At 43.3% G+C, this 26,141-nt stretch overlaps 3 protein-coding genes across 4 annotated transcripts; all 3 read left to right on the plus strand.

Moving 5' to 3' along the window:
* Positions 1-459: 459 nt before the first annotated feature.
* Positions 460-15,734, plus strand: LOC127374532 (tripartite motif-containing protein 16-like). 2 transcript variants are annotated; one of them, XM_051419977.1, is made up of 2 exons: positions 460-594; positions 12,879-15,734. In XM_051419977.1, exon 2 carries the CDS (start codon positions 12,901-12,903, stop codon positions 14,578-14,580), a length of 1,680 nt encoding a protein of 559 aa, XP_051275937.1. In that variant the 5' UTR covers positions 460-594; positions 12,879-12,900; the 3' UTR covers positions 14,581-15,734. The 2 variants fall into 2 exon arrangements, with proteins under 2 accessions (XP_051275937.1, XP_051275935.1); XM_051419975.1 differs by lacking the exon at positions 460-594 and adding an exon at positions 10,246-10,689.
* LOC127374533 (tripartite motif-containing protein 16-like) lies at positions 481-5,264 on the plus strand. Its single transcript, XM_051419978.1, has 2 exons — positions 481-594; positions 2,795-5,264. The coding sequence occupies exon 2, from the start codon at positions 2,817-2,819 to the stop codon at positions 4,482-4,484; it is 1,668 nt and encodes a 555-aa protein (XP_051275938.1). The 5' UTR covers positions 481-594; positions 2,795-2,816; the 3' UTR covers positions 4,485-5,264.
* Positions 15,735-18,167: 2,433 nt separating the features above from the next.
* On the plus strand, positions 18,168-25,818 carry gm2a (ganglioside GM2 activator). Its single transcript, XM_051420199.1, has 4 exons — positions 18,168-18,417; positions 19,360-19,512; positions 23,263-23,445; positions 23,742-25,818. The coding sequence occupies exons 1-4, from the start codon at positions 18,319-18,321 to the stop codon at positions 23,895-23,897; spliced, it is 591 nt and encodes a 196-aa protein (XP_051276159.1). The 5' UTR covers positions 18,168-18,318; the 3' UTR covers positions 23,898-25,818.
* Positions 25,819-26,141: the final 323 nt, after the last annotated feature.

The raw sequence follows: 26,141 nt of genomic DNA on the forward strand, positions 1-26,141 counted from the left end.
AATGCCAACTGGGACTGCAAACCTTTCTTTGTCTCCTTAGACAAAGGAAAACCCAGTTGAACTCAACTTCCCAGGGTCCTTAGCGTTTCACACCTGGATGTGAAACCCGCCTACAGACCCAGCTCTCAGACGCCATTGGTCCAACTTTTGTAAATAAATCCAGCTGAGAGACGCATCTCTGTCTCTGTGTGTGAATTTGGGTTTACTGTTTGGAGATAACTCTGCGCAACTTAACGAGTTCTCCCTCCTTTTTGGACAAAGTAAGTACAGTTTCTCTGATCCGCCATTTGGCCACGGTAGAAAGGTTTAACTTGGCTCTGCTCCGGTAATACCGGTACATCCGCTGCACACAACAGCGAATATCATCTCCTGAAGAACGGACCAAGGCGACCAGCTTCCCTTTCCCCCGTGTCTTCCCGTCGATGATCGCCTGTAAACTCTCCTCCTCCGCCGCCGTGCCTAAGGAGTAACAGGACGGTTCTTTTCGCTGCCGAGCGTTAAGATAAAGGAGCAGCCCGCACCGATATTCCTGGCCGCTCACCGCAACAGGAATCACGCGTACAGCATCGGGATCACACGGAGTGATTCCCTCAAGTAAGGCTTGGTTTCAAAGTACAGAGACATTAAATCATTGATCAGTGTATTCTATGTTTGATATATAACGGGTATAGTGAATGCTATTGGGAGTGTGACTGTATGAAACTGAGGTTCAGAGGACTGATCGCTCAGTCTTGTTATTGGGAGTGATTTCATAACAGTTAAAGGTCCCGCCATTCACCACACCCTCTCTCCTTCGTTACCTGTGGTTTGCTTCAGGACCCCCGCAGGGTCTGAGGCCGCCATCTTTCCCCTTTGTTATATTCACACCTACACACACTGGCATCATTAGGACTTTGTTTTGTGCCTTTGGTTATATTGTGTGGAATTGATTGTATGTTTGCTAGAATATAATACATTCTTTTATATTTGACCAGAAGTGCCTTTTGGTTGTTTTTACTTGAATGTTGTGTGGAAACCAGCCTCTGCTACGCCAAGAACTCTAAAGCTTTCCCTTCAGTATACTTGTTACCTTCTTAGACCCATAACTTCACTGTAATCAGATTACAGTGGATTTCTGGTCTGAGAATTGTAACTAATTCCATTTTATTTTGATTATTTAGTCGTTAATTAAACCGTCATAATTTGTGGTAGATGAGACGTAGATCAATCCGGTATCCGCTATCGTTTCCCTCTGTTTAGAGGATGGTGCCCGGAGGACTTAAATTAAGTTTAAAGCTAAATGTTCAACATTCAATCTAAAGATTATATTTGATAGACAGTTTATTGATCCAAACAACCTGTTGCACCTACATGGGTGAGCAGGCGATCAGCAGAGTTCTGGATGTACTGAAGTTCATTAAGAACTTTGGATGATGTACCATATAAGCTGCAGTTGCGATAGTTAATTCTGGTTGTGATGAAAGCGTGGATGAGGGTCTCAGCAGCAGAAGAGGAGAGTGAGGGCGGAGGCGTACCATGTTTGTCAGGTGGAAGAAGGCAGTTCTGATGATTTGGTTGAAGTGGTGTTCAAACGAGAGGTGGCTGTCGAAGATGACTCCGAGGTTGTGTATGTGTGGGGAGGGAGACAGAGTGGTGATGTCAACAGTGAGGTTGAAGTTGTTTTGTGTAAGGATTTGGGACCGATTATGATTATTTCAGATTGGTCACAGTTGAGTTTGAGGAAGTTGGCATGCATCCATGATTTGATTTCAGTCAGGCAGTGTGTCAGAGTGGAGTGGGTGTTCTGGATTTAGTGGAGATGTAGAGCTGGTCGTCATCAGCATAACAGTGGAAGCAGAGACCCTGATGGCGGCGGGTTTCCTCTCATTCTTTCTATCCCAGAGCCGATTCTCAGAATAAATGATGTGAGCTGGGATGAAAGGCGCTCAATGAGTGGGGAGGAGGAGCTGCCGGGGGTTAAATGAAAACCTTGGGCCCATTCACGTCCCCTCCGTTTGTGTCCATGGCGGCGTATGAGGTTACCAAGGGGAATAATTTACAGGATGAACAGGAGAGGACCGAGCACTGAACCCTGGGGGATGCCTTGGGACAGGGGAGCAGTGGAGGAGGTGCTGTTGTTGATAAAATGATGAACTGCTGTCTGTTTGTGAGATGTGACCTTAGCCAGGAGAAGGCAGCACCAGTGATGTTGAGAGAGGACTGAGGGCGGGAGAGAAGAATGGTGTGGTTGATGGTGTCAAAAGCTGCAGTGAGGTCCAGGAGGATGACAATGTGGAGGTCTACTGTGAAGGAACTGGAGCAGTTATCACAGGACTTGAGAAGTTTATGTATGGTGGAAAAGAGAGTCTTGGGCTTGGTAGAGCCAGAGTGTATGAGATGTGAGTAGTAGGTGGACCGGTCAGTCGTTAGACAGTCTTTGTATTGCTGTAGGTAGTCTGTGTAGGCTTGGAAATGCACTGTTAGGCCAGTTTGCAGGATTTCAGGAGTATACCAGGGAGCTGAGTGTGTGAACGAGACTGTTTTGGTTTTAATGGGAGCAAGCTGGTCGAGGCAAGAGAAGAGTGTTGCATTATAATGGTTGACAAGATGGGCGGGATTATCAAGCGATCACTGAACTTCCAAGAAGTATTTTACAGTTAAAAATGTTATTGTTTTCTGATCAGTAGCAGGTTTTACAGCAACATGATTGTAAATTAAGAAACAAAGTTCAGATTCACAGAGATGCTCCTCTTCCTGGAATGAAACACAGCGTGAAAACTCTCAAACACACTAAACTCTTCTCTTTTCCCTGCAGATCTACATGTTGTTGAGGTGAAATGGCGCAGAAAGGAGTTCAGCTGGACCGGGAGACCATCTCTTGTTCGATCTGTCTGGATCTACTGCAGGATCCGGTGACTCTTCCCTGTGGACACAGCTACTGTATGAACTGTATTAAAAGCTACTGGGATGGAGAGGATGAGAAGAAAATCCACAGCTGCCCTCAGTGTATGCAGACCTTCACACCGAGGCCTGTCCTGATGAAAAACACCATGTTAGCAGTTTTAGTGGAGGAACTGAAGAAGACTGGACTCCAAGCTGCTCCTGCTGATCACTGCTATGCTGGACCTGAAGATGTGGCCTGTGATGCCTGCACTGGGAGAAAACTGAAAGCCCTCAAGTCCTGTCTGTTCTGTGTGGCCTCTTACTGTGAGACACACCTGCAGCCTCACTTTGAATCACCTGCCTTTAAGAAACACAAGCTGGTGGACCCCTCCAAGAAGCTCCAGGAGAACATCTGCTCTCGTCACGATGAGGTGATGAAGATGTTCTGCCGTACTGATCAGCAGTGTATCTGTTATCTCTGCTCTGTGGATGAACATAAAGGCCACGACACAGTCTCAGCTGCAGCAGAAAGGACTGAGAGGCAGAGAGAGCTCGAGGTGAGTCGACAAAACATCCAGCAGAGAATCCAGGACAGAGAGAAAGATGTGAAGGAGCTTCAACCGCAGGTGGAGGCTATCAATCGCTCTGCTGATAAAGCAGTGGAGGACAGTGAGAAGATCTTCACTCAGCTGATCCGTCTCATGGAGAAAAGAAGCTCTGATGTGGAGCAGCAGGTCAGATCCCAGCAGGAAACTGAAGTGAGTCAAGTCAAAGAGCTTCAGGAGAAGCTGGAGCAGGAGATCACTGAGCTGAAGAGGAAAGACGCTGAGATGAAGAAACTCTCACACACAGAGGACCACACCCAGTTTCTATACAACTACCCCTCACTGTCAGCACTCAGTGAATCTACATCCAGCATCAATATCCGTCCTCTGAGGTACTTTGAGGATGTGACAGCGGCTGCTTCAGAGCTCAGAGATAAACTACAGGACGTTCTGAAGGAGAAATGGACAAACGTCTCACTGCCAGTGACTGAAGTGGATGTTTTACTGCCACAACCAGAGCCCAAGACCAGAGCTGAACTCTTAAAATATTCACGTAAAATCACACTGGATCCAAACACAGCAAGCGAATGGATTTTGATATCTCAGGGGGAAAGAAAAGCAACAACAATGAGTCAACAACAGTCTTATTCTAGTCACCCAGACATATTCACTAGATATTTTCAGGTCCTGAGTAGAGGGAGTCTGACTGGACGTTGTTACTGGGAGGTGGAGTGGAGAGGGGATGGAGTTGAAGTAGCAGTCGCATACCATAATATCATCAGAGCAGGGACAGGGGATGAATGTGTATTTGGACAAAATGACAAATCTTGGGCATTAACATGTGACCCTAACGGTTATTACTTTATGTTCAACAATATGGAAACTCCTGTCTCAGGTCCTCAGTCCTCCAGAGTTGGAGTGTACCTGGATCACAGTGCAGGTATTCTATCCTTCTACAGCGTCTCTGAAACCATGACTCTCCTCCACCAAGTCCAGACCACATTCACTCAGCCTCTCTATGCTGGAGTTGGGTTTCCTGAAGGTGGAGCCACTGCTGAGTTCTGTAAACTGAAGTAGACAGAAGTCATTTAAGGGACAGTGGGTTATATTCTGCCTTTTAATTGTTAAATCCTATTTTGTCTTGATGTTTGTTGCTGAGAGCTGATTGTTGTGGCGTTTCTTCACTGCACAGAGATCACCTGTCAATTAAACATTGTGGGCGGTACTTTGACATCTTCTCATTAGTTGTTGTGTAAATGTTTGAGTCTCTTTAGGTGGCGCTGTTCAGCCATAGAGGTTATCACTGCTCATGATGGCTTTTGTTAAGCTGAACTGACATTTCTCTGCTCTCTAAATATATAGGATTTAAAGCACCAGACCTTCCTTTATTGTAGATAGTTTGTTCTTATCATTTTGTACATTTCTAAAATAATCTGTAATTACATTATTTTAACATTACATTTTGCTAAAGGACATTTGTAGTTGTTGTCCAAATTGACGTACAAATGAGGAAATGTAAGGTGTTACACAAATGTAATCAACATGATCATAATCAATAAGGAGATACACAGCTGCTGTGCTCAAGAGGTTTGTCATTTATTTTATACTTAAATATCTCAGTGGTCCCTGAAGGCAACAGTCTGTGTGTTCATTTAGTCACAAAGCAGAACGTGATAATAAAATGTTGTCTTATAGATCAGCTGTGATTATGATAACATGCTCTTCTACTGCTACTACCTTTACTACGACTACTGTATGACTGCACATCATTTTTATTACAGTAATAATGATCAATATTATGTATCTGTTAGTTTGACCAAGTGGGCAGTAACATTAAAGAATAGTAGTTTCCCAGCATGCTCTGTGTTGTGTTTGACTGGTCTCTGGTCCTCGCTCAGAGGCCGAGGTGCGTTCACTGACCTGGTTCAATGATAACAGCAGTGATGACTGGTTGACTGATGTCTGTCTGTGTGTGTCTGGCTCCACCTGCTGTTTCTTATTTTAATTACAGAGGACAATCTACACTGAGTAACTTGTGCACTCTTTTTATTATTTACCTTCACTACAAAGAGTCTCTGTGATACAACATTGATATGGTGAGATACTGCAGTACTACTTCTTGTGAAATACTATCGGTACACTGCACCAAGTATCTATGTTTCTATTGCACACATGCTCTAAATCTGTACTTGGACCCCCTTTCTATCATTGAGTAAACTAAGTGACATATTTTATGGATAATTCGTGTTATATTCAATGCATAACAGTAACAGTACAGAACAACTTATAAATGGTACAATAACCACAGTGAACACAATAACTGCAGGAAGTTTGTGTAAAATGAGCAGTTTAGAGGAATTTGGAGCAAAATATTTCCTTAATTTAAGAGTTCTTCTCAAATCCCCAAATAGTATTTTCAACCTGAGAGTTGATCTGAAAAATAATTGTAATCTCTTCTCTACCGTCTTTTCCTATGTGACCTGAATGCAGCATCAGGCTGTGAAAAAAATTAAAAATAGAGATAAATAAAGACAAGAAAAGATAAGAAAACTGTACAGAAGATGGGAGTGCATTAATGTAATGCATATACAGGGTGTGTTTAAGAGTCAGTGACAGTGGGGGATCCGGGCCTTGTTAATGATGCCAGCTGTAGACGGAAAGGTTGGTGGCGAAAGGTTTTGGTCCTGATGGACCGCAGCCTCCTGCCCGAGGGGAGAGGTTCAAAGAGTTTCTGACCGGGGTGGGAGGGGTCAGCCACAATCTTGCCTGCACGCTTCAGGGTCCTAGAGATGTACAGGTCCTGGAGGGATGGCAGGTTGCAGCTGATCACCTTCTCAGCAGATCGAATAATACGCTGCAGTGGCAGCAGCGTACCAGATGGTGATGGAAGAGGTGAGGATGGACTTGATGATGGCGGTGTAGAGGTGCACCATCATCGTCTTTGGCAGGTTGAACTTCCCCAGCTGCCGCAGGAAGTACATCCTCTGCTGGGCTTTCTTGGTGAGGGAGCTGATGTTTAGCTCCCACTTGAGGTCCTGAGTGATAATGGTACCCAGGAAGCGGAAGGACTCCACAGAGTCAACTGGGGAGTCACACAGGGTGATGGTGGCGGGTGGCACTGGGTTCTTTCTAAAGTCCACAACCATCTCCACTGTTTTTAGAGCATTTAGCTTCAGGTTATTCTGGCTGCACCAGGTCACTACATGGTCAATCTCTTATCTGTAGACGGACTCATCTTCACCAGAGATGAGGCCAATGAGGTAGGTGTCATCTGCAGACTTCAGGAGCCTAACAGACGGGTGACTGGAGGTGCATCAAGTTTGTATACAGGGAGAAGAGCAGAGGAGAAAGAACACAGCCTTGTGGGGATCCGGTGCTGATGGTCTGGGAGGCAGACACATTTTCCCCCAGCTTCACTTGTTGTTTCCTGTCGGAAAGGAAGTCTGTGATCCAACTGCAGGTGGAGTCAGGCATAGTGAGCTGGGAGAGCTTGTCCTGTAGCAGAGCTGGGATGATGGTGTTAAACGCAGAGCTCAAGTCCACAAACAGGATCATGACATAGGTTCCTGGGGAGTCCAGATGCTGGAGGGTGAAGTGCAGGGCCATGTTAACTGCATCATCTACAGACCTGTTGGCTCTGTAGGTGAACTGCAGGGGGTCCAGGAGTGGGTCCGTTATGGCTTTCAGGTGGGAAAGCACAAGGCGCTCAGAAGACTTCATGACCAGAGAGGTGAGGGAAACAGGTCTGTAGTCATTGAGTCCTGTGGCTTTTTTGGGGACAGGGATGATGGTGGATGACTTGAAGCAGGCTGGCACATGACATGTCTCCAATGAGGTGTTGAAGATGTCCGTGAACACCAGAGACGGCTGGGCAGCACAGTGCTTCAGGGTGGATGGAGAGACAGAGGGCCTGTCCTCACGAATACGTTTTTCACGAATCCGGATAAATACATTATGGCCTCGCGTCCAGACGGATACGGCGTTTTCTGGGTGTGAAAACGGCATTTTTTGAAAATGGGTCCCAGAGTGGGAAAATCAGAAAAAACGCCGGGTTGCCCGGAGTCGTCAGGACGGTGAAACGGATTTTTCCCGAAACGATGACGTATTAGCCCCGCCTCTCTAGCCTTTAACCTCAGCCGCCGCCGCTAAACGCGTCATACCAACAACAACAATGGCGTACTACTACTACTTGTTAGTAAACAGCGCATGCTCCATGGCTTCTCTTTCGGTTTTAGTGTATTGGTGTGGCAGCGTCACAGTGCCACATACAGGCCTGGCATATGTACTACAGCGTTTTGGGTCGTTTTCAGTGAATCCGTGCGGACGCAGATATTTCTGGAAACGACGCCGTGTTTACGGAGATTTTTTCCGAAACGACATCGTATTGGGTGAGGTCGCGTATTCGTGAGGACAGGGCCAGAGTCTGGTCAGGCTGCCTTGCGGGGGTTCTACCTCTTAAAAAGTCTGTTGACGTCCCTCTCTTGGAGGCAGAGAGTCGTCACTGTGTTGGAGGAGGAGGGATTCACAGAGGTGTGAAGTTGTTGAGTGGCCCTGGCTCCTGATGGCTGGGGGGGGACTGGTGAGGTGGGGCTGTTGAGGGGTGTAACGGGGGATGGTGTCAAGACTGCTCCTTTGTCTGTCGAAGCGGCAGTAGAACCCATTCCGCTCGTTTGCCAGGCGCAAGTCGTTGATGGAGTGGGGGGTTTTAGGCTTGTTGATGGTTATCAGTCTGAGCCCCCTCCAGACAGAACCAGAGTCGTTGGCTGAGAACTGATGTTTGAGTTTCTGAGAGTACTGTCGTTTAGCTTCTCTCACCGCCTTGCTAAACTTGTTCTTTGACTCCTTAAACTTATCCTCGTCCCCACTCCCCAACGCTTGCTCCTTCTGCAACCGTAACTGTCTGACTTTGGCTGTGAACCAGGGTTTGTCATTGTTATAACTCACCCTGGTGCATGCACAGAAGTCCTCACAGAAGCTGATATATGATGTCACAGCATCTGTGTACTCGTCCAGACTTTCAGTAGCAGTCCTGAACACATCCCAGTCCGTAGAGTCCAAACACGCCTGGAGATCCTCCGCAGCTTCACTGGTCCACTGTTGTGATGTCCTCACAACAGGTTTACAGAGCTTTAATTTCTGCCTTTATGAAGGAATCCGGGTGGACCATGACGTGGTCAGAGAGGCCCAGTGCGGCGCGGGGGACGGCGTGATAAGCTCTGCTAACTGTAGTGTAACAGTGATCCAGTATGTTCTTCTCTCTGGTCGGGCATTTAATAAACTGTTTGTATTTAGGAAGTTCCTGACTGAGGTTTCCTTTGTTAAAGTCACCAAGGACAATAACTAAGGAGTCCGGGTTAGTCCGATCCACACACAGTATCTGGTCGGCAAGCGTGCGCTGTGCCTCCTGCACGTTGGCCTGTGGTGGAATGTAAACACCAACCAGAATGAATGAAACAAACTCAGGGGGGGAGTAAAAAGGTTTGCAGTTTATGATAAAATATTCCAGATTAGAAGAGCAGTGCTGTTGGATCACTGTCACATCATTGCATCAGCTACTGTTGGTATAAAAACAGATACGTCTACCCTTTGTTTTGCCGGAGAGTTACGTGTCACAATCCACTCTGAGGAGTTGGAAGCCTGCCAGCTGCAGCGCAGAGTCCGGTATCGATCCACAGAGTCCGGTATCGATCCACAGAGTCCGGTATCGATCCACAGAGTCCGGTATCAATCCACAGAGATCGGTATCGTTACACCTAGCCACGTCTCCGTGAAGCATAAAACAGAGGATGAAGAAAAGTCACTGTTTTTCTCCAGTTGTAGCTGAAGTTTGTCCATTTTGTTGCAAAGTGAACGCGCTGGCAGAGACGCACAAGCGCACCGGCACGTTTTCCTCTCCTCCTGCGTGAGCAAAGGAGAGCACACCTTTGACCACAATGTCCGATAATTCCACGGAAGAAAGCAGAAAAGTGAGAAAGAGATCAGCTGGAGTTGCTCCCCTGATGTTTGTGAGCTCTTCTCTAGTGAAAGAGCTCTGGGTATCACAGCCCAAAACTGAATTAACACACAAAACAAGAAAAAACAAAGCGCATCAACACACCGAGGCGACAGTCAGTGGCGCCATAGCTTAGCTATGTTGGGGATGTAATGGAGGTTTAACCCACCTCAACTCACTTTGTCTCCAACATGTTTATAGGCTGATAAAAAGCTTGATAATAAAAGTGCATTATGTCATAAAGTGCAGATACAATCTCTGTGTGGCTTCTTTAACCCTCGAGGAACCTTGGGGGACCAAACGTACTTTCTGCTTATTTGATTTTTTTGATTCTCAATATCTCAGTCAGTTTAAGGGCTAATTGTGTGAAACTTGGCCAGGATTTGTTGTTTATTATTATTTTTAAAATTCCATGACCCCCTTTATTACCACATATTTTTGATATACTGTAATCCTGACATATTATTACGCTTTTCCCATTAATACCAAATAAATCTAAGCTGCTACCTTCAAAATTCAGGGACAACAGATTTTAAGTGTGATGACCCCTGCAAACCACCAGGGGCAGCAGAGCTTCATCACATAAAGTTTCAATGGAGGCCTGGTTCTCTTACCTTGCTAAATGCATGGCAATAAAAAAGTTGAACACCATAAAAATGGTCTCAGCCCGTTCAAAATGCCAACTGGGACTGCAAACCTTTCTTTGTCTCCTTAGACAAAGGAAAACCCAGTTGAACTCAACTTCCCAGGGTCCTTAGCGTTTCACACCTGGATGTGAAACCCGCCTACAGACCCAGCTCTCAGACGCCATTGGTCCAACTGCCGCTACCAGTGACGTCACTTTTGTAAATAAATCCAGCTGAGAGACGCATCTCTGTCTCTGTGTGTGAATTTGGGTTTACTGTTTGGAGATAACTCTGCGCAACTTAACGAGTTCTCCCTCCTTTTTGGACAAAGTAAGTACAGTTTCTCTGATCCGCCATTTGGCCACGGTAGAAAGGTTTAACTTGGCTCTGCTCCGGTAATACCGGTACATCCGCTGCACACAACAGCGAATATCATCTCCTGAAGAACGGACCAAGGCGACCAGCTTCCCTTTCCCCCGTGTCTTCCCGTCGATGATCGCCTGTAAACTCTCCTCCTCCGCCGCCGTGCCTAAGGAGTAACAGGACGGTTCTTTTCGCTGCCGAGCGTTAAGATAAAGGAGCAGCCCGCACCGATATTCCTGGCCGCTCACCGCAACAGGAATCACGCGTACAGCATCGGGATCACACGGAGTGATTCCCTCAAGTAAGGCTTGGTTTCAAAGTACAGAGACATTAAATCATTGATCAGTGTATTCTATGTTTGATATATAACGGGTATAGTGAATGCTATTGGGAGTGTGACTGTATGAAACTGAGGTTCAGAGGACTGATCGCTCAGTCTTGTTATTGGGAGTGATTTCATAACAGTTAAAGGTCCCGCCATTCACCACACCCTCTCTCCTTCGTTACCTGTGGTTTGCTTCAGGGTCTGAGGCCGCCATCTTTCCCATTTGTTACATTCATACCTACACACACTGGCATCATTAGGACTTTGTTTTGTGCCTTTGGTTATATTGTGTGGAATTGATTGTATGTTTGCTAGAATATAATACATTCTTTTATATTTGACCAGAAGTGCCTTTTGGTTGTTTTTACTTGAATGTTGTGTGGAAACCAGCCTCTGCTACGCCAAGAACTCTAAAGCTTTCCCTTCAGTATACTTGTTACCTTCTTAGACCCATAACTTCACTGTAATCAGATTACAGTGGATTTCTGGTCTGAGAATTGTAACTAATTCCATTTTATTTTGATTATTTAGTCGTTAATTAAACCGTCATAATTTGTGGTAGATGAGACGTAGATCAATCCGGTATCCGCTATCGTTTCCCTCTGTTTAGAGGATGGTGCCCGGAGGACTTAAATTAAGTTTAAAGCTAAATGTTCAACATTCAATCTAAAGATTATATTTGATAGACAGTTTATTGATCCAAACAACCTGTTGCACCTACATGGGTGAGCAGGCGATCAGCAGAGTTCTGGATGTACTGAAGTTCATTAAGAACTTTGGATGATGTACCATATAAGCTGCAGTGGCGATAGTTAATTCTGGTTGTGATGAAAGCGTGGATGAGGGTCTCAGCAGCAGAAGAGGAGAGTGAGGGCGGAGGCGTACCATGTTTGTCAGGTGGAAGAAGGCAGTTCTGATGATTTGGTTGAAGTGGTGTTCAAAGGAGAGGTTGCTGTCGAAGATGACTCCGAGGTTGTGTATGTGTGGGGAGGGAGACAGAGTGGTGCTGTCAACGGTGAGGCCGAAGTTGTTTGTGTTTGAAGGATTTGGGACCGATTATGATTATTTCAGATTTGTCACAGTTGAGTTTGAGGAAGTTGGCATGCATCCATGATTTGATTTCAGTCAGGCAGTGTGTCAGAGTGGAGTGGGTGTTCTGGATTTAGTGGAGATGTAGAGCTGGTCGTCATCAGCATAACAGTGGAAGCAGAGACCCTGATGGCGGCGGGTTTGCTCTCATTCTTTCTATCCCAGAGCCGATTCTCAGAATAAATGATGTGAGCTGGGATGAAAGGCGCTCAATGAGTGGGGAGGAGGAGCTGCCGGGGGTTAAATGAAAACCTTGGGCCCATTCACGTCCCCTCCGTCGGTGTCCATGGCGGCGTATGAGGTTACCAAGGGGAATAATTTACAGGATGAACAGGAGAGGACCGAGCACTGAACCCTGGGGGATGCCTTGGGACAGGGGAGCAGTGGAGGAGGTGCTGTTGTTGATAAAATGATGAACTGCTGTCTGTTTGTGAGATGTGACCTTAGCCAGGAGAAGGCAGCACCAGTGATGTTGAGAGAGGACTGAGGGCGGGAGAGAAGAATGGTGTGGTTGATGGTGTCAAAAGCTGCAGTGAGGTCCAGGAGGATGACAATGTGGAGGTCTACTGTGAAGGAACTGGAGCAGTTATCACAGGACTTGAGAAGTTTATGTATGGTGGAAAAGAGAGTCTTGGGGCTTGGTAGAGCCAGAGTGTATGAGATTTGAGTAGTAGGTGGACCGGGCAGTGGTTACAGAGTCTTTGTATTGCTGTAGGTAGTCTGTGTAGGCTTGGAAATGCACTGTTAGGCCAGTTTGCAGGATTTCAGGAGTATACCAGGGAGCTGAGTGTGTGAACGAGACTGTTTTGGTTTTAATGGGAGCAAGCTGGTCGAGGCAAGAGAAGAGTGTTGCATTATAATGGTTGACAAGATGGGCGGGATTATCAAGCGATCACTGAACTTCCAAGAAGTATTTTACAGTTAAAAATGTTATTGTTTTCTGATCAGTAGCAGGTTTTACAGCAGCATGATTTGTAAATGAAGAAAGTTCAGATTCACAGAGATGCTCCTCTTCCTGGAATGAAACACAGTTTGAAAACTCTCAAACACACTAAACTCTTCTCTTTTCCCTGCAGATCTACATGTTGTTGAGGTGAAATGGCGCAGAAAGGAGTTCAGCTGGACCGGGAGACCATCTCTTGTTCGATCTGTCTGGATCTACTGCAGGATCCGGTGACTATTCCCTGTGGACACAGCTACTGCATGAACTGTATTAAAAGCTACTGGGATGGAGAGGATGAGAGGAAAATCCACAGCTGCCCTCAGTGTAGGCAGACCTTCACACCGAGTCCTGTCCTGATGAAAAACACCATGTTAGCAGTTTTAGTGGAGGAGCTGAAGAAGACTGGACTCCAAGCTGCTCCTGCTGATCACTGCTATGCTGGACCTGAAGATGTGGCCTGTGATGTCTGCACTGGGAGAAAAGTGAAAGCCCTCAAGTCCTGTCTGTTCTGTGTTGCCTCTTACTGTGAGACACACCTGCAGCCTCACTTTGAATCACCTACCTTTAAGAAACACAAGCTGGTGGACCCCTCCAAGAAGCTCCAGGAGAACATCTGCTCTCGTCATAATGAGGTGATGAAGATGTTCTGCCGTACTGATCAGCAGTGTATCTGTTATCTCTGCTCCGTGGAGGAACATGAAGGCCACGACACAGTCTCAGCTGCAGCAGAAAGGACTGAGAGGCAGAGAGAGCTCGAGGTGAGTCGACAAAACGTCCAGCAGAGAATCCAGGACAGAGAGAAAGATGTGAAGGAGCTTCAACAGCAGGTGGAGGCTATCAATCGCTCTGCTGATAAAGCAGTGGAGGACAGTGAGAAGATCTTCACTCAGCTGATCTGTCTCATGGAGAAAAGAAGCTCTGATGTGAAGCAGCAGGTCAGATCCCAGGAGGAAACTGATGTGAGTCGGGTCAAAGAGCTTCAGGAGAAGTTGGAGCAGGAGATCACTGAGCTGAAGAAGAAAGACGCTGAGATGAAGAAGCTCTCACACACAGAGGACCACACCCAGTTTCTATACAACTACCCCTCACTGTCAGCACTCAGTGAATCTACATCCAGCATCAATATCCGTCCTCTGAGGTACTTTGAGGATGTGACAGCGGCTGCTTCAGAGCTCAGAGATAAACTACAGGACATTCTGAGAGAGAAATGGACAAACGTCTCACTGACAGTGACTGAAGTGGATGTTTTACTGCCACAACCAGAGCCCAAGACCAGAGCTGAACTCTTAAAATATTCACGTAAAATCACACTGGATCCAAACACAGCAAACACACAGCTGTTGTTATCTGAGGGGAACAGAAAAGCAAAAATAACATGGAAAATGGAAAAACAGTCTTATTCTAGTCACCCAGACAGATTCACTGGATGGGTTCAGGTCCTTAGTAGAGAGAGTCTGACTGGACATTGTTACTGGGAGGTTGAGAGGAGAGGTTTTGGAGTTTCTGTAGCAGTCGCATACAAGAATATCAGCAGAGCAGGGAGCAGGAATGAATGTGAATGTGGATTTGGACGAAATGACAAATCTTGGGCATTAAGTTGGAACTATAATAGTTATAACTTTTGGTTCAACAATATCTCAACTCCTGTCTCAGGTCCTGAGTCCTCCAGAGTTGGAGTGTACCTGGATCACATTGCAGGTATTCTGTCCTTCTACAGCATCTCTGAAACCATGACTCTCCTCCACAGAGTCCAGACCACATTCACTCAGCCTCTCTATGCTGGAGTTGGGTTTGATTTTCATGAAGTCACTGCTGAGTTCTGTAAACTGAAATAGACAGAAGTCATTTAAGGGACAGTGGGTTATATTCTGCCTTTTAGTTGTTAAATCCTATTTTGTCTTGATGTTTGTTGCTGAGAGCTGATTGTTGTGGCGTTTCTTCACTGCACAGAGATCACCTGTCAATCAAACATTGTGGGCGGTACTTTGACATCTTCTCATTAGTTGTTGTGTAAATGTTTGAGTCTCTTTAGGTGGCGCTGTTCAGCCATAGAGGTTATCACTGCTCATGATGGCTTTTGTTAAGCTGAACTGACATTTCTCTGCTCTCTAAATATATAGGATTTAAAGCACCAGACCTTCCTTTATTGTAGATAGTTTGTTCTTATCACGTTGTACATTTCTTAAGATAATCTGTAATTACATTATTTTAACATTACATTTTGCTAGAGGACATTTGTAGTTGTTGTCCAAATTGATGTACAAATGAGGAAATGTAAGGTGTTACACAAATGTAATCAACATGATCATAATCAATAAGGAGATACACAGCTGCTGTGCTCAAGAGGTTTGTCATTTATTTTATACTTAAATATCTCAGTGGTCCCTGAAGGCAACAGTCTGTGTGTTCATTTAGTCACAAAGCAGAACGTGATAATAAAATGTTGTCTTATAGATCAGCTGTGATTATGATAACATGCTCTTCTACTGCTACTACCTTTACTACGACTACTGTATGACTGCACATCATTTTTATTACAGTAATAATGATCAATATTATGTATCTGTTAGTTTGACCAAGTGGGCAGTAACATTAAAGAATAGTAGTTTCCCAGCATGCTCTGTGTTGTGTTTGACTGGTCTCTGGTCCTCGCTCAGAGGCCGAGGTGCGTTCACTGACCTGGTTCAATGATAACAGCAGTGATGACTGGTTGACTGATGTCTGTCTGTGTGTGTCTGGCTCCACCTGCTGTTTCTTATTTTAATTACAGAGGACAATCTACACTGAGTAACTTGTGCACTCTTTTTATTATTTACCTTCACTACAAAGAGTCTCTGTGATACAACATTGATATGGTGAGATACTGCAGTACTACTTCTTGTGAAATACTATCGGTACACTGCACCAAGTATCTATGTTTCTATTGCACACATGCTCTAAATCTGTACTTGGACCCCCTTTCTATCATTGAGTAAACTAAGTGACATATTTTATGGATAATTCGTGTTATATTCAATGCATAACAGTAACAGTACAGAACAACTTATAAATGGTACAATAACCACAGTGATCACAATAACTGCAGGAAGTTTGTGTAAAATGAGCAGTTTGGAGGAATTTGGAGCAAAATATTTCCTTAATTTAAGAGATGAGTTTTCCTGATACTTCTATGAACTTTTTATACAGTCCTCTGTCTGTATTTAGTATTTTATTTTTAACAGTTAATCAATAGACTTTTTTGACAAATACTGTGTTTTCTCCCCACTGAGGCCACTGTTCTATCAGCTCTTTGGGTGATTTAACTGCTTAGACTACTTTTCTAATGCAGGACGAGGCGATTTAGCAGAGGTGTTTGAACCAGTACCCTGAAATCCCCGAATAGTATTTTCAACCTGAGAGTTGAACGGAATAATAATTGTAAACTCTCCTCTACCACATTTTCCCATGTGACCTGAATGCAGCATCAGGCTGTGACTCCTGTGAGCACACTGACAAAGGGAGATACACAAGAGGGCGCCTTCATCCTGATAACCAGGGATGTAATGGAGGTTAAAGCACCTCAACTCATTTTGTCTCCACTTTCGGTTCAGAACATGTTTATAGGCTGATAAAAAGCTTTATAATAAAAGTCCATTATGTCATAAAAATGCAGATACAATCTCTGTTTGCTTGTGTGTGTGCACACATACCTAGCCAATAAAAGTGATTCTGATTCTGATGTTAAATGGCTATAATACGCTTCTGATGACCTTCACTCGTGCTCAGTAAATTGGGAGACACTGAGTTTCTGTTAAAATGTGACTTTGAAATCTCTGTGAAACTCTGTCTTTCACCAACGAGTCCTGTTACATTGGAAAATGATTTATTAAAAGAGTTTCAGCCCTCACAGTGTCCCAGTGTGGAAGAACAGAGTCACATTAAATAAAAGAAAATCTGTATTGATGGGAGACTGCAATTTGGTCAATCATACCTCTCTTGGATGGAAATGGAAATATAAGTTGGAGGATTTTAACTATAAATATAATTTGGATTGTTCAATGAAGAATTATAAGAAGGTCTAGATAACACAATGTAGATAACACACCAGTACCTAAATTACAAACTATTAAAATTGGTTCTGTTGATTTCTTGGACAAAAGTTGCAATAATACATTTTTGAGGCAATCTTTGATAAATACTGTGAACCCTGGTCTCATGAAAATAATCTCAAAAACTATGGCACCACTGATTCATTGGCTTTAAGAACAAAATACCAAAAACATAAAGAAATACATTTTAAAACTTTGAATGAAATATATCCTTCAAATGAATTCTGAAGAACCAGATTTAAAGTGGATGTAGATAACCGTTACCTTTGCAACACAAATGCAGAAACAACAGTTGCCTGTTTTATTCCTGTGAAACTGTCCAACACCTGTGGAGATCCTTGCATGAGAGGCTGATTTCTTAATCCATAAATAGAGATTTCTTTTCAGAAGACTGTGTGCACTAATGTCTGAATAGGATTTATTCTAGTTCTCTTTATTTATTTTCCTTTTGTTGCTGTTGTTTCCTGCATTTATTATTAGAATGTCTTGTCATTGGTTTTACTGTGGGAGCTGTGATCCATGATGGAAAGAAAAATTCCTGGTAGAGAACTGAAGATAAAATCCTGAAGTTATCATTGGACCAACGCGATGTCAATATTGTGTTCTGGTGACTGATATTTGAATCAAAAGTCAGTTTAAATTTAAAGTGTGAGCCGCTGTGAGGTGGAAGAACTGCCTTTATGAGTGGAAGTGAAGCTGTGGCTGACTGTGGGGGGAAACTGAGACTCTTATAATAACAGTGCCAGTACAGAACAACTGATAAACGGTACAACAACCACAGTGAACATAAGAACTGCAGGAAGTTTGTGTAAAATGAGCAGTTTGGATGAACCTGTGAATTTAAGAGATGAGTTTTCCTGATATTTTCAGGAACTTTAGTATTTTCTTAATTTTTAACCATCACTTATCTTCTTATATTTTAATCTTTTCTGACAGATTCTGTATTTTCTTCTCCATGATGCCACTAGGCTACTTGTTCAGATTATTTGATTAAAAATGGTCATATATAAATTCATAACTCTCATTTTAATCCATTTGAAATGCCTTTTCAATTGAATTGAATTGAATTGAATTGAAACTGAAACTGAAATGTCTTTAATGTCCCCAAGGGGCAATTTGGTTCACAACAGGTAGCCAACACACACACATTGGCACAAAAACACATAAACATAGACACGCAGATTTTTCTTGTTATCTTTTTGTCAATAAAGTTTTCTTTGTGTGTATGACCTTAATACACACAGCAGCCATTTGAGCCTCTAACTGAACAGAAACAGTAGAAACACAAAGAGTCACGTGACTCCGCGGTCATGTGACAGACCGAGTCTGTGCAGAAGTAAACACGGAAGTAAGTACAGAAGAAACGGCTGTGGCTGCAGTGTGTCCTCGGTCCGGGTTCGTTAACGGTCGGTTTAACGGCAGCCGATAGTTTCCACTCCCCGGTTTGTGTCGGTGGTTCCGCTCAGAGACAACAGGGTGGAGAAGATGTGCGCTGTAAGGGTCGCTGTAAGGGTCACTGTGACTCTGGTGGTAGTTTTATCTCAGGTGAGCTGCTCGTCGTCCGGACTGAGGAAGGTCTCTCAGGTGAGTCCACCTTCACTGACGACATCACACACAGGCTTTTATTTTGAAATGAGAAAAACAAAAATCAGACAATTAGTTGTTTTCCGGGTTTTGTTTTTGTTTGTTTTTGTTTTGCAAATAAAAAAATACACAATTAAAAGAATAACGGAATTAAAATTAGAAAACGAAAAAAAACAAACAAAGTTTTCTGTTTGTGGTAAAAAATAACAACAAAAAAATGTTCCCCATATTTAGAAACGGTAGTCAGATTTATCGATAATCGATATTTGATCGATAAGTTTCTAACCTGTAGTTTTTACACACATGATGACGTCTCTATTATTTGTTACAACAACAAACAAACAAACAAACAACAGTTCTGACCCTTCAAATGTTCCTTTTCCAGTAAAGTTCATTAAATATAAGAATTAAAAATATATATTATTAATATCTTTTATCGCTGTTTTTTCAGCTGTAATTTAATTATCCCGATTATTTATAATAATATAAATTTCCCATTTGCGGCTGATTTAAAAAAATATATATTTATGGCTACATTCATTTATTAAGAATTTTCTATTAAATATTTAGATTTTTAATTTGTTTTTCTTTCTACTCCCTGGACAGCCTCAGAAAATGCTTCATTACAATAACTTTTATTGACAACACATTTTAAAAATAAGTGTACAACGTCCTTTACAGATGTAAGAACATAAATAAGTAGATTACAAGAGGAAATAGAAGTTATTAGTAGAGTTTTTAAAGGTTGAAAGTTTCTTTTGAGTTCAGTGACTGCAAAGACACAGCGGCTTTAAAAACAAACACGATGGATTATTTTACTCAGGCGAGTCCTGGCAAGTTGATTTTCAGAGGGAATGGAAATGAAATAAAACAGGAATGTTGGAGAACACATTCAACCACACTGTCTGTTTTGTGTTGACTGATTCTGCGTTTTGTGGACAGATTCTGGGTTTCGACTGGAAGAACTGCGGGCAGCCCGATGCTCCGGCTGTACTGAAGACTCTGACCGTGTCTCCGGATCCGATCTCCATCCCAGGGGAGCTGACGGCCGCCGCCTCTGGATCTACGTCTGTGGAGCTGAGCGCCCCGCTGGCCGTGAGTACACTGCCGCCGTTAGGGTTGGGTTCCTCATTAGAACCGATACTGTACCGATACTTTCTCGCCAACCTCCAGACATCATAGCCCAAATCTGGAGAGCAAACATAACCGAGCTGTCTTCCCAATTACATGATTCTGCAACGGTGTACTACTCTAATAATAACATATTGTTGGGAATCATGAGAGAGTCTCAGATCGACCACATAACACACAGTAAGTCACTCACGTCTGGCTGCCTGCCTACAAAAGACGAGGGAGAGTCTTGGTTGGCCATGTGCTCTAAGTGTTCTCTTTTTGTGTCTTTATCAGTTTTAAATTAGTTTCTGTTCTGTGTGAGGAAATGGACGTTTGGCCTGTGAGTTTCAGTTGTGTGACTCTCGCAGTCATGTGGTCAAAGCTATTAAAAATGAAAAACAAACGTCAACCAAGGAAGTGGTAAAGTTATCTGGAGCATCAGCTCAGCTAGCTGATTAATGTGTAGTGATTGTATCACAGTGGGGAGTTCTCTTTGTCGAAAACAGACGCCTCAGTCTGAGTAAAGTGAGATTAAACGGGAGGAATCTCAGTGGCGGATGAGTGTGTTCGAGCCACAGGACACACAGATACAGGATTACTCAGCACTGGTTGTCTGCAGCTCGTTGTTGGTCCTCAAACAAACAGGCGTGTCTGCTGGATCTGCTGCTGATCCTGTGAGCTTCATGTGAGCAGGTCAGTGCTTTGTGCTGTACACAGAGCTGAGAACAGTTTAAGACAAAGACAGAAATGTACTATTGTGTTGGACTATTATATTATATAAGAAAAAGCAAAAATTAAAGAAAATGTTGAAATGAAAACCTGAAAAGTCTTGAAATGCCCAAAGCTCTGTTGTCTCAGTTGGATACAGCTAATGAAGTGCTTTATGTCTTTTAATTCAATTTTAGAAGTCTCGTAAATTTTCTGGGGTTTATTTTGGTGACGACCAAAAACTTCCCTCTGATAGGTCAGCGTCTCTTTCGTTCTCTTGTTTAGTTTGAGTCGTTCCATCACTTTTATTTTCCACTCTGTCTACTTTGGGGTTCTGCAGGGAGCATCGTCCTGGTTCCTTCAACAAAAAGCCACTGGGACATTAGCTCCGTGGTGAACGAAGGTTTATGATACTTACACCTTTTGTTCAGCGAGATAATCTTCGTAAAGGCGATCACCAGAAGTGAAAAGCTAACGTTTGGCTATAAACGAACTACACCACGGTCGCAAGACTTCAGCGTCACCACCACTGAACTTCCAACCTGTATTTAAAATGTACAAGTTGTAAAGTTTGAGTTAGAATAGTTTGCAAGAGTATAAACACAGCGAGGTTGTAAAGGTGCACGTGTTCAGCCTTTTGGTCACCGACAACCTCTGTAGTCTCAATTAGCCACTTGTTCGTAACCGCCTTTTTTGACTTTGAGGCGAGGGAACTGGAAGTGCAACGCGGCAAACTCAGTTCCAGGTTTTAGGAATCTTTTCTGTACAAAAGTTCTCCCTCAGCGAAAACTGCAGGTCTTGTTTGTTTTTGAGGACCCAGCAGAAGTAGGTTCATGAGCCAGTTTCAGCTGTAAAGCTGCAGTCATGTGTGTAATCAACAGGGATAAAACATCTCATGACTCAGCATGTTCAATACATACAGATCACATCTGCAGCAATGAAAGCAAAACTATAAACTCCTGTTTGAGCCTTTGCTCTGTATCATAAATAGATAATAAAAAGATTGTTGTTCTGGACTGCTTTTTAGTTTTGCTTTACACGCATTAAAAGTGCTGCACTATTTGTGTGTTTTACCCTTTTTTGGCTGCAGAATTGTTGGTGGAGATAAGTAGAGAAACATTTTGTTGGTTGTAATAAAAAAAACCCAGACACTCATATTATATTATTATAGATTTTACAGCATTTGCCTTAAGTAGTTTAAAGTTTAACTGTTCTGTCAACAAGTAGAAAATTCATGTGATACAATCATCAGAGCGTAGATAACGCTGTGATGCCTTCACCCGCAGAGTAAACAAACAGCTCTGTGTCTTTCAGAACTGATCACATGGACTCTGATATTATCTGATAACTGCAGAGTGTCACTGTGTGTTTTACAGACTTTTGACCAGAATCAGTTTGTACACAAGAGTTCAAAATATTCAGAATATCAAGGATGAAGGTAATGTATTTACGCTACACACATAGAAAAGATCATTACTTACTTATTAATTAGAATAACTAAATAAATAACATAAAATAAACCAGTGTATACATTTTACGGCTCATTCTGTGGGAAAGAATGAGCTTCAAGCCTGCAAAATCCAGGTCTCTGGTCCTCAGGAAAGGCGCAACCGACCAGTTGGGCTTCTCTTTAGGAGGCATCCAAATTCATCCAAAAGCCAGTCAAGACCCTGGGTAAGATCTTCCCCAGCAACCTGGAAGACACAGCGACACGCCAAGCAGTGGACAAGTCTGGGTTTCCTCGTAAATTCAAGGATATATCAACATGGAACCCTGCCTTGACTCCTCTGGCCACTGCTGGATGAAGTCCCAGTCACCATTGTAGAGGAATCTGAAAGGAAGACCAACTAGTTCCTGCAGAGGTGGCTGGGCCAGTCCTTGGAGCCTAAGCAGCATTGCACTTTGCGGGCACAGCACCAAGGTCCAGCTTCCTTTCAGTCTTTCAGTCTGGCAGAAAGGTTCGAAGTCGCCCAAGCCAGAAAAGTCCTGCTCTACCGGGACACCAAGGTTTCCTCTGCGGGTATCGAGGTCAGTTGAGCGGGCTGAGGCAAGGTTGAAGCACAACATTCCTTTTTTTTTTTTTTTTTGTGAGGGAGCTTTTATTTGATAGGACAGCTGAAGACAGACAGGAAAGGGGGCAGAGAGAGAGGGGATGACACGCAGCAAAGAGCCACAGGTCGGATTCGAACCCTGGGCTGCTGCAGCAAGGACTCGGTACGTGGGTCGCCAGCACTACCCATTGAGCTACCCATTGAAGCACAACATTCTCATGGGCACTGTGGAAACTGGTCAGGCCGGGCTTGGGAGCAATCCAAGACCTTGCTACAGTAAAGCCTGAGGCAAGGAGCAGCAAAAGCTAATCCAGGAAGAGGTATGTGCAGAGGTGGAGGAAGCAAGTGGGAGCACACAATTGGCCAGAAGATCACCTGGGAGGAAAGTTCTTGGTCCAGTCCATGTAGGAGTTTCTGCTAAGCCCTTCCAACCCGTTCAGCTGAGGCCTGACGGACTCACCTGCTTGCCAACTCTGGCACACATCCTCAGCTGCTGTCCAAAGGCCTTGGGAGAGTGGTGGTATCTTTGGCACCATGACCAACTTCTGCGGGCAGCAACACCCATCAAAGTGCACCATTGCTTTTGTCTGAGCAATTGAGAACCCTCAGCCCCAAAGGACGATCCAAGGTGGGCTGCTCACAACCGCAAGAGACTGGTGGTTCATGGTCGACCTCTGAGGTTCCTAGACTCCATTTCCACTACCACACTCCTGATGTCCGTGGCATTCTGTGCCCTGGGAAGATTTGATCAAACCATCTCTTTCCTCTGGTAGTTCTGAGATGGCAAGAGCTGAAACTATTTGTAGACGAGCATAGAAGCTGTTTTTTAAAAACCTCAAAATGTCTGTTTTAATTTCTCTGTCTTCATTCAACAATTGTGTCCTTCCCTTTTTCTTCATTGATTTGACCCAAGGTTTGCAGGATTTTCTAATGTGTCTACAAGAACCTCAGACTGTATCCTCTTCTTCATCAGTTGAACGTGACCCTGGAGAAGGAGGTGGCAGGTTTCTGGGTGAAGATCCCCTGTTTGGAGGAGTTGGGCAGTTGTCACTATTCGGACGCCTGTGATGTCCTGAACCAGCTTATCCCTCCGGGTCAGGACTGTCCTGAACCGCTGCACACCTACGGACTGCCCTGCCGCTGCCCCTTCAAAGCTGTGAGTCTTTTTCCAGTTTTCCTTACCGATGATTACAGAAACTCTGATTTAAAGGATGTGTGATCTGTTGCATTTAAGAGATCTGAGTTGCATTTATGAGATGCAATTTATGAGGTTGTAATTTAGGAATTTTCAAAGTGCTCTCCATTATTATTATTATTGTCATTGTAGTGCCCAACAGTTTCCTCCAGATTTCCCCCAAAGACTTGAAGAAAAAACTCCCACAGTCCATCATAATATTGATAATGATACCTAATAACTCTGTCTGATTAAAGTCTGACTGTGTGTCTCCTCAGGGCTCGTACTCTCTGCCTCAGTCGGACTTTTACCTGCCCTACATGGATCTGCCCTACTGGCTGACTAACGGGAACTACCGTGTGCAGGGTGTCCTGGGCAGCCAGGGCAAAGAGCTGGGCTGCCTCAAAATCGCTCTCTCCCTTCACTCCGATTAAACCGACGCCCAAAACAGTCGGGAGGTTTCAGGTTTTTGTTTATTTGCACATAAAAATGAAAATTGGGAAACGAAAGCAGGAGTTGCACAGTGTTCTGACACTGATAAACCTCGCAGGGGTCAAGAACAGTGGGGGAAAAATTAGAAAACAGATTTCACATTTTATACATTAGCTTGTAGATGTTTCTAATGTAGCTGTCTTTAAGGTCCTACATTTTACCTGCGTACTACATTTCTGAAGTCGTTTCAGTTGGAGAACGTTTTTTTGGGGATCCAGTCTCTGTACAGACAGAAAAACATAGCATTTGGTGTTCATTAAAAATTATGGCTACTGTGTCTGACAGTGAAGCTTTTTTCCAGCGTCTGAGCCTTTGGGCAGCATTTATTTCATTCTTTATGTACAGTAACTGCTTTACTTTAGTTGCTGCTGCCAGCCACGGTGCCATTTAATAAGCAAACACGAAATAATGTGTGCCAAAGACATTTCAAGGGACGAGACTTTATTGAATCTGTGGTGATATCTGACTATCGAATCAGAATTTCCCCTCAGTTTAATTCTGCAAAAAAGCAGAAGATGATTCGAAACACCGGAAAAAATAATGTGAGGAAAACGTTGCTTCATATTTCTGAGAAAAAGTAGCCCAGACATTTGGCTGTAATCAGCGTGGCTCTCAACCTCTTTGTATGTCCACTTTGTTTTGCGCAGCTTGGTTTAAGTTGTTTAGTAGATATGATTTAGGTATGTGTGGGAAAAATCTGAACAAATCTACCAGGACCAGAAGCCCAGAGGGATTCGATCCTTTCACCAGCAGCATGTCACTCCTTTACTAGCAGAGGAAACAGTTTCTCTGTGTGTGTTTGTGTGTGTTTGTGTGTGTCGACGGTGAATGCTGCTGCGTTTGTCTGCGTCTGCCCTGGTGATGTCTTTCGCACTCTGAGAAACAGGATGATGACCTGAGGGTCGCTCTCTCAGTTCCCGATTCACATTTAAAACCTTTTTCATAGAAATGGTCAGTTCATGGTCTTCAGTGTCCGAACAAACGGAGGCACGGCGAGCCAAAAGGAACTAAACACTGGCAGCTATTCAGAGTTGCAACACGGTCAAATTGAGCAAATTTAGAAATATTAAATGTTATTAAAAAGTTTTTACTTTGAGAGTTTCTGTGTTTATTCACTGATGATAGAAGGTGAAACATCGATGCTTTTTTCAGGCCTCAGCTTATGAATAGATCAACATGTAATTCAATATTTTTCTCTCGCACAGTATTTCACACTATTGGGGAAACTTTGCTAATAAACCTTAAAACGCTCGGTACAATCTGAATGTCAGACGAGTCAAAGACTTTGAATTAAAGGGTTTGTTTTAATCATTTTGCTGCACACTGTTTTACCATTTAATCGAATGGATACACATGAATTTTGTGGGGTTTTTAGATGAGATGCTCTTTTTTAAAATGTTTTTTACAGTAATAATTCCCTTCATACGCTCTGCTTTTACATCTGTGTGTGATGTTTTTTTAAAAAGTGCTTTCAGTTCTTTCAGTTGTCGGTTGTTTCTTATTTGATGTTAGGAAAAAGGGTTTTTGGCCAATGAGTAGAAGCTCTGCTGGGAATTAAACAGTGCTCGTCTCAAAATATTCTTTGATATTATATCCTTCGTTATCTCTGATTTTATTATTTTTACTCTTTATTTTTACTAAGTGCCTGATTAGATCTTCATCTACAAACACCCATAATGAAAATCAGTCATAAAGCAGAGAGGTAACTGATTACGGTTGATGAGTTAATTATGAATTTTAATTTGCCTAAACATTTCCTTTGTTTCCTACAGTGTTGAGAATGATGACAAATGATGGAATCTGAGTCATGCTTGTAATTATTTCTATACACTGTACAGTTTTTAATAAATATTATCCCATAAATTGTGTGTTTTCATGTGAAAAGTCAAGTACTAGTAATAGAAATGACTAATTCCTAATTAAAAATTAGTAATTCCAGTGATTAACTCATTAGATTTTGCGAAATAAAGATGAAACTGCACATATGAAAAGTGGGAACAGGATTAGACGAAGTGTGTTTTCATCCATATTGTGTTTTTTATTAATCATAACTTTTACAGTGCATCTAAAAGTCTGTCTGAGTTTCACTGTAGACCAGACTGAATGCACAAATCCTCCAACACAAGCAAATAGTATGTTTATGTGCATAATGATGCCTAAAGAATCCTCCTCCTCCTCCTCTGCTG

Source organism: Dicentrarchus labrax, unplaced genomic scaffold (assembly GCF_905237075.1).
Source record: "Dicentrarchus labrax unplaced genomic scaffold, dlabrax2021, whole genome shotgun sequence".
Classification (NCBI taxonomy): Eukaryota; Metazoa; Chordata; class Actinopteri; family Moronidae; genus Dicentrarchus; species Dicentrarchus labrax.

Excerpts from the sequence above, each read along its gene's own strand:
- LOC127374533 (XM_051419978.1), top strand. The coding sequence starts at position 2,817 with ATGGCGCAGAAAGGAGTTCAGCTGGACCGGGAGACCATCTCTTGTTCG.
- LOC127374532 (XM_051419977.1), top strand. The coding sequence starts at position 12,901 with ATGGCGCAGAAAGGAGTTCAGCTGGACCGGGAGACCATCTCTTGTTCG.
- gm2a (XM_051420199.1), top strand. The coding sequence starts at position 18,319 with ATGTGCGCTGTAAGGGTCGCTGTAAGGGTCACTGTGACTCTGGTGGTA. Across the intron at positions 18,418-19,359 it reads GACTGAGGAAGGTCTCTCAG|ATTCTGGGTTTCGACTGGAA; the intron begins GTGAGTCCACCT and ends TTTTGTGGACAG. Across the intron at positions 19,513-23,262 it reads AGCTGAGCGCCCCGCTGGCC|TTGAACGTGACCCTGGAGAA; the intron begins GTGAGTACACTG and ends CTTCTTCATCAG.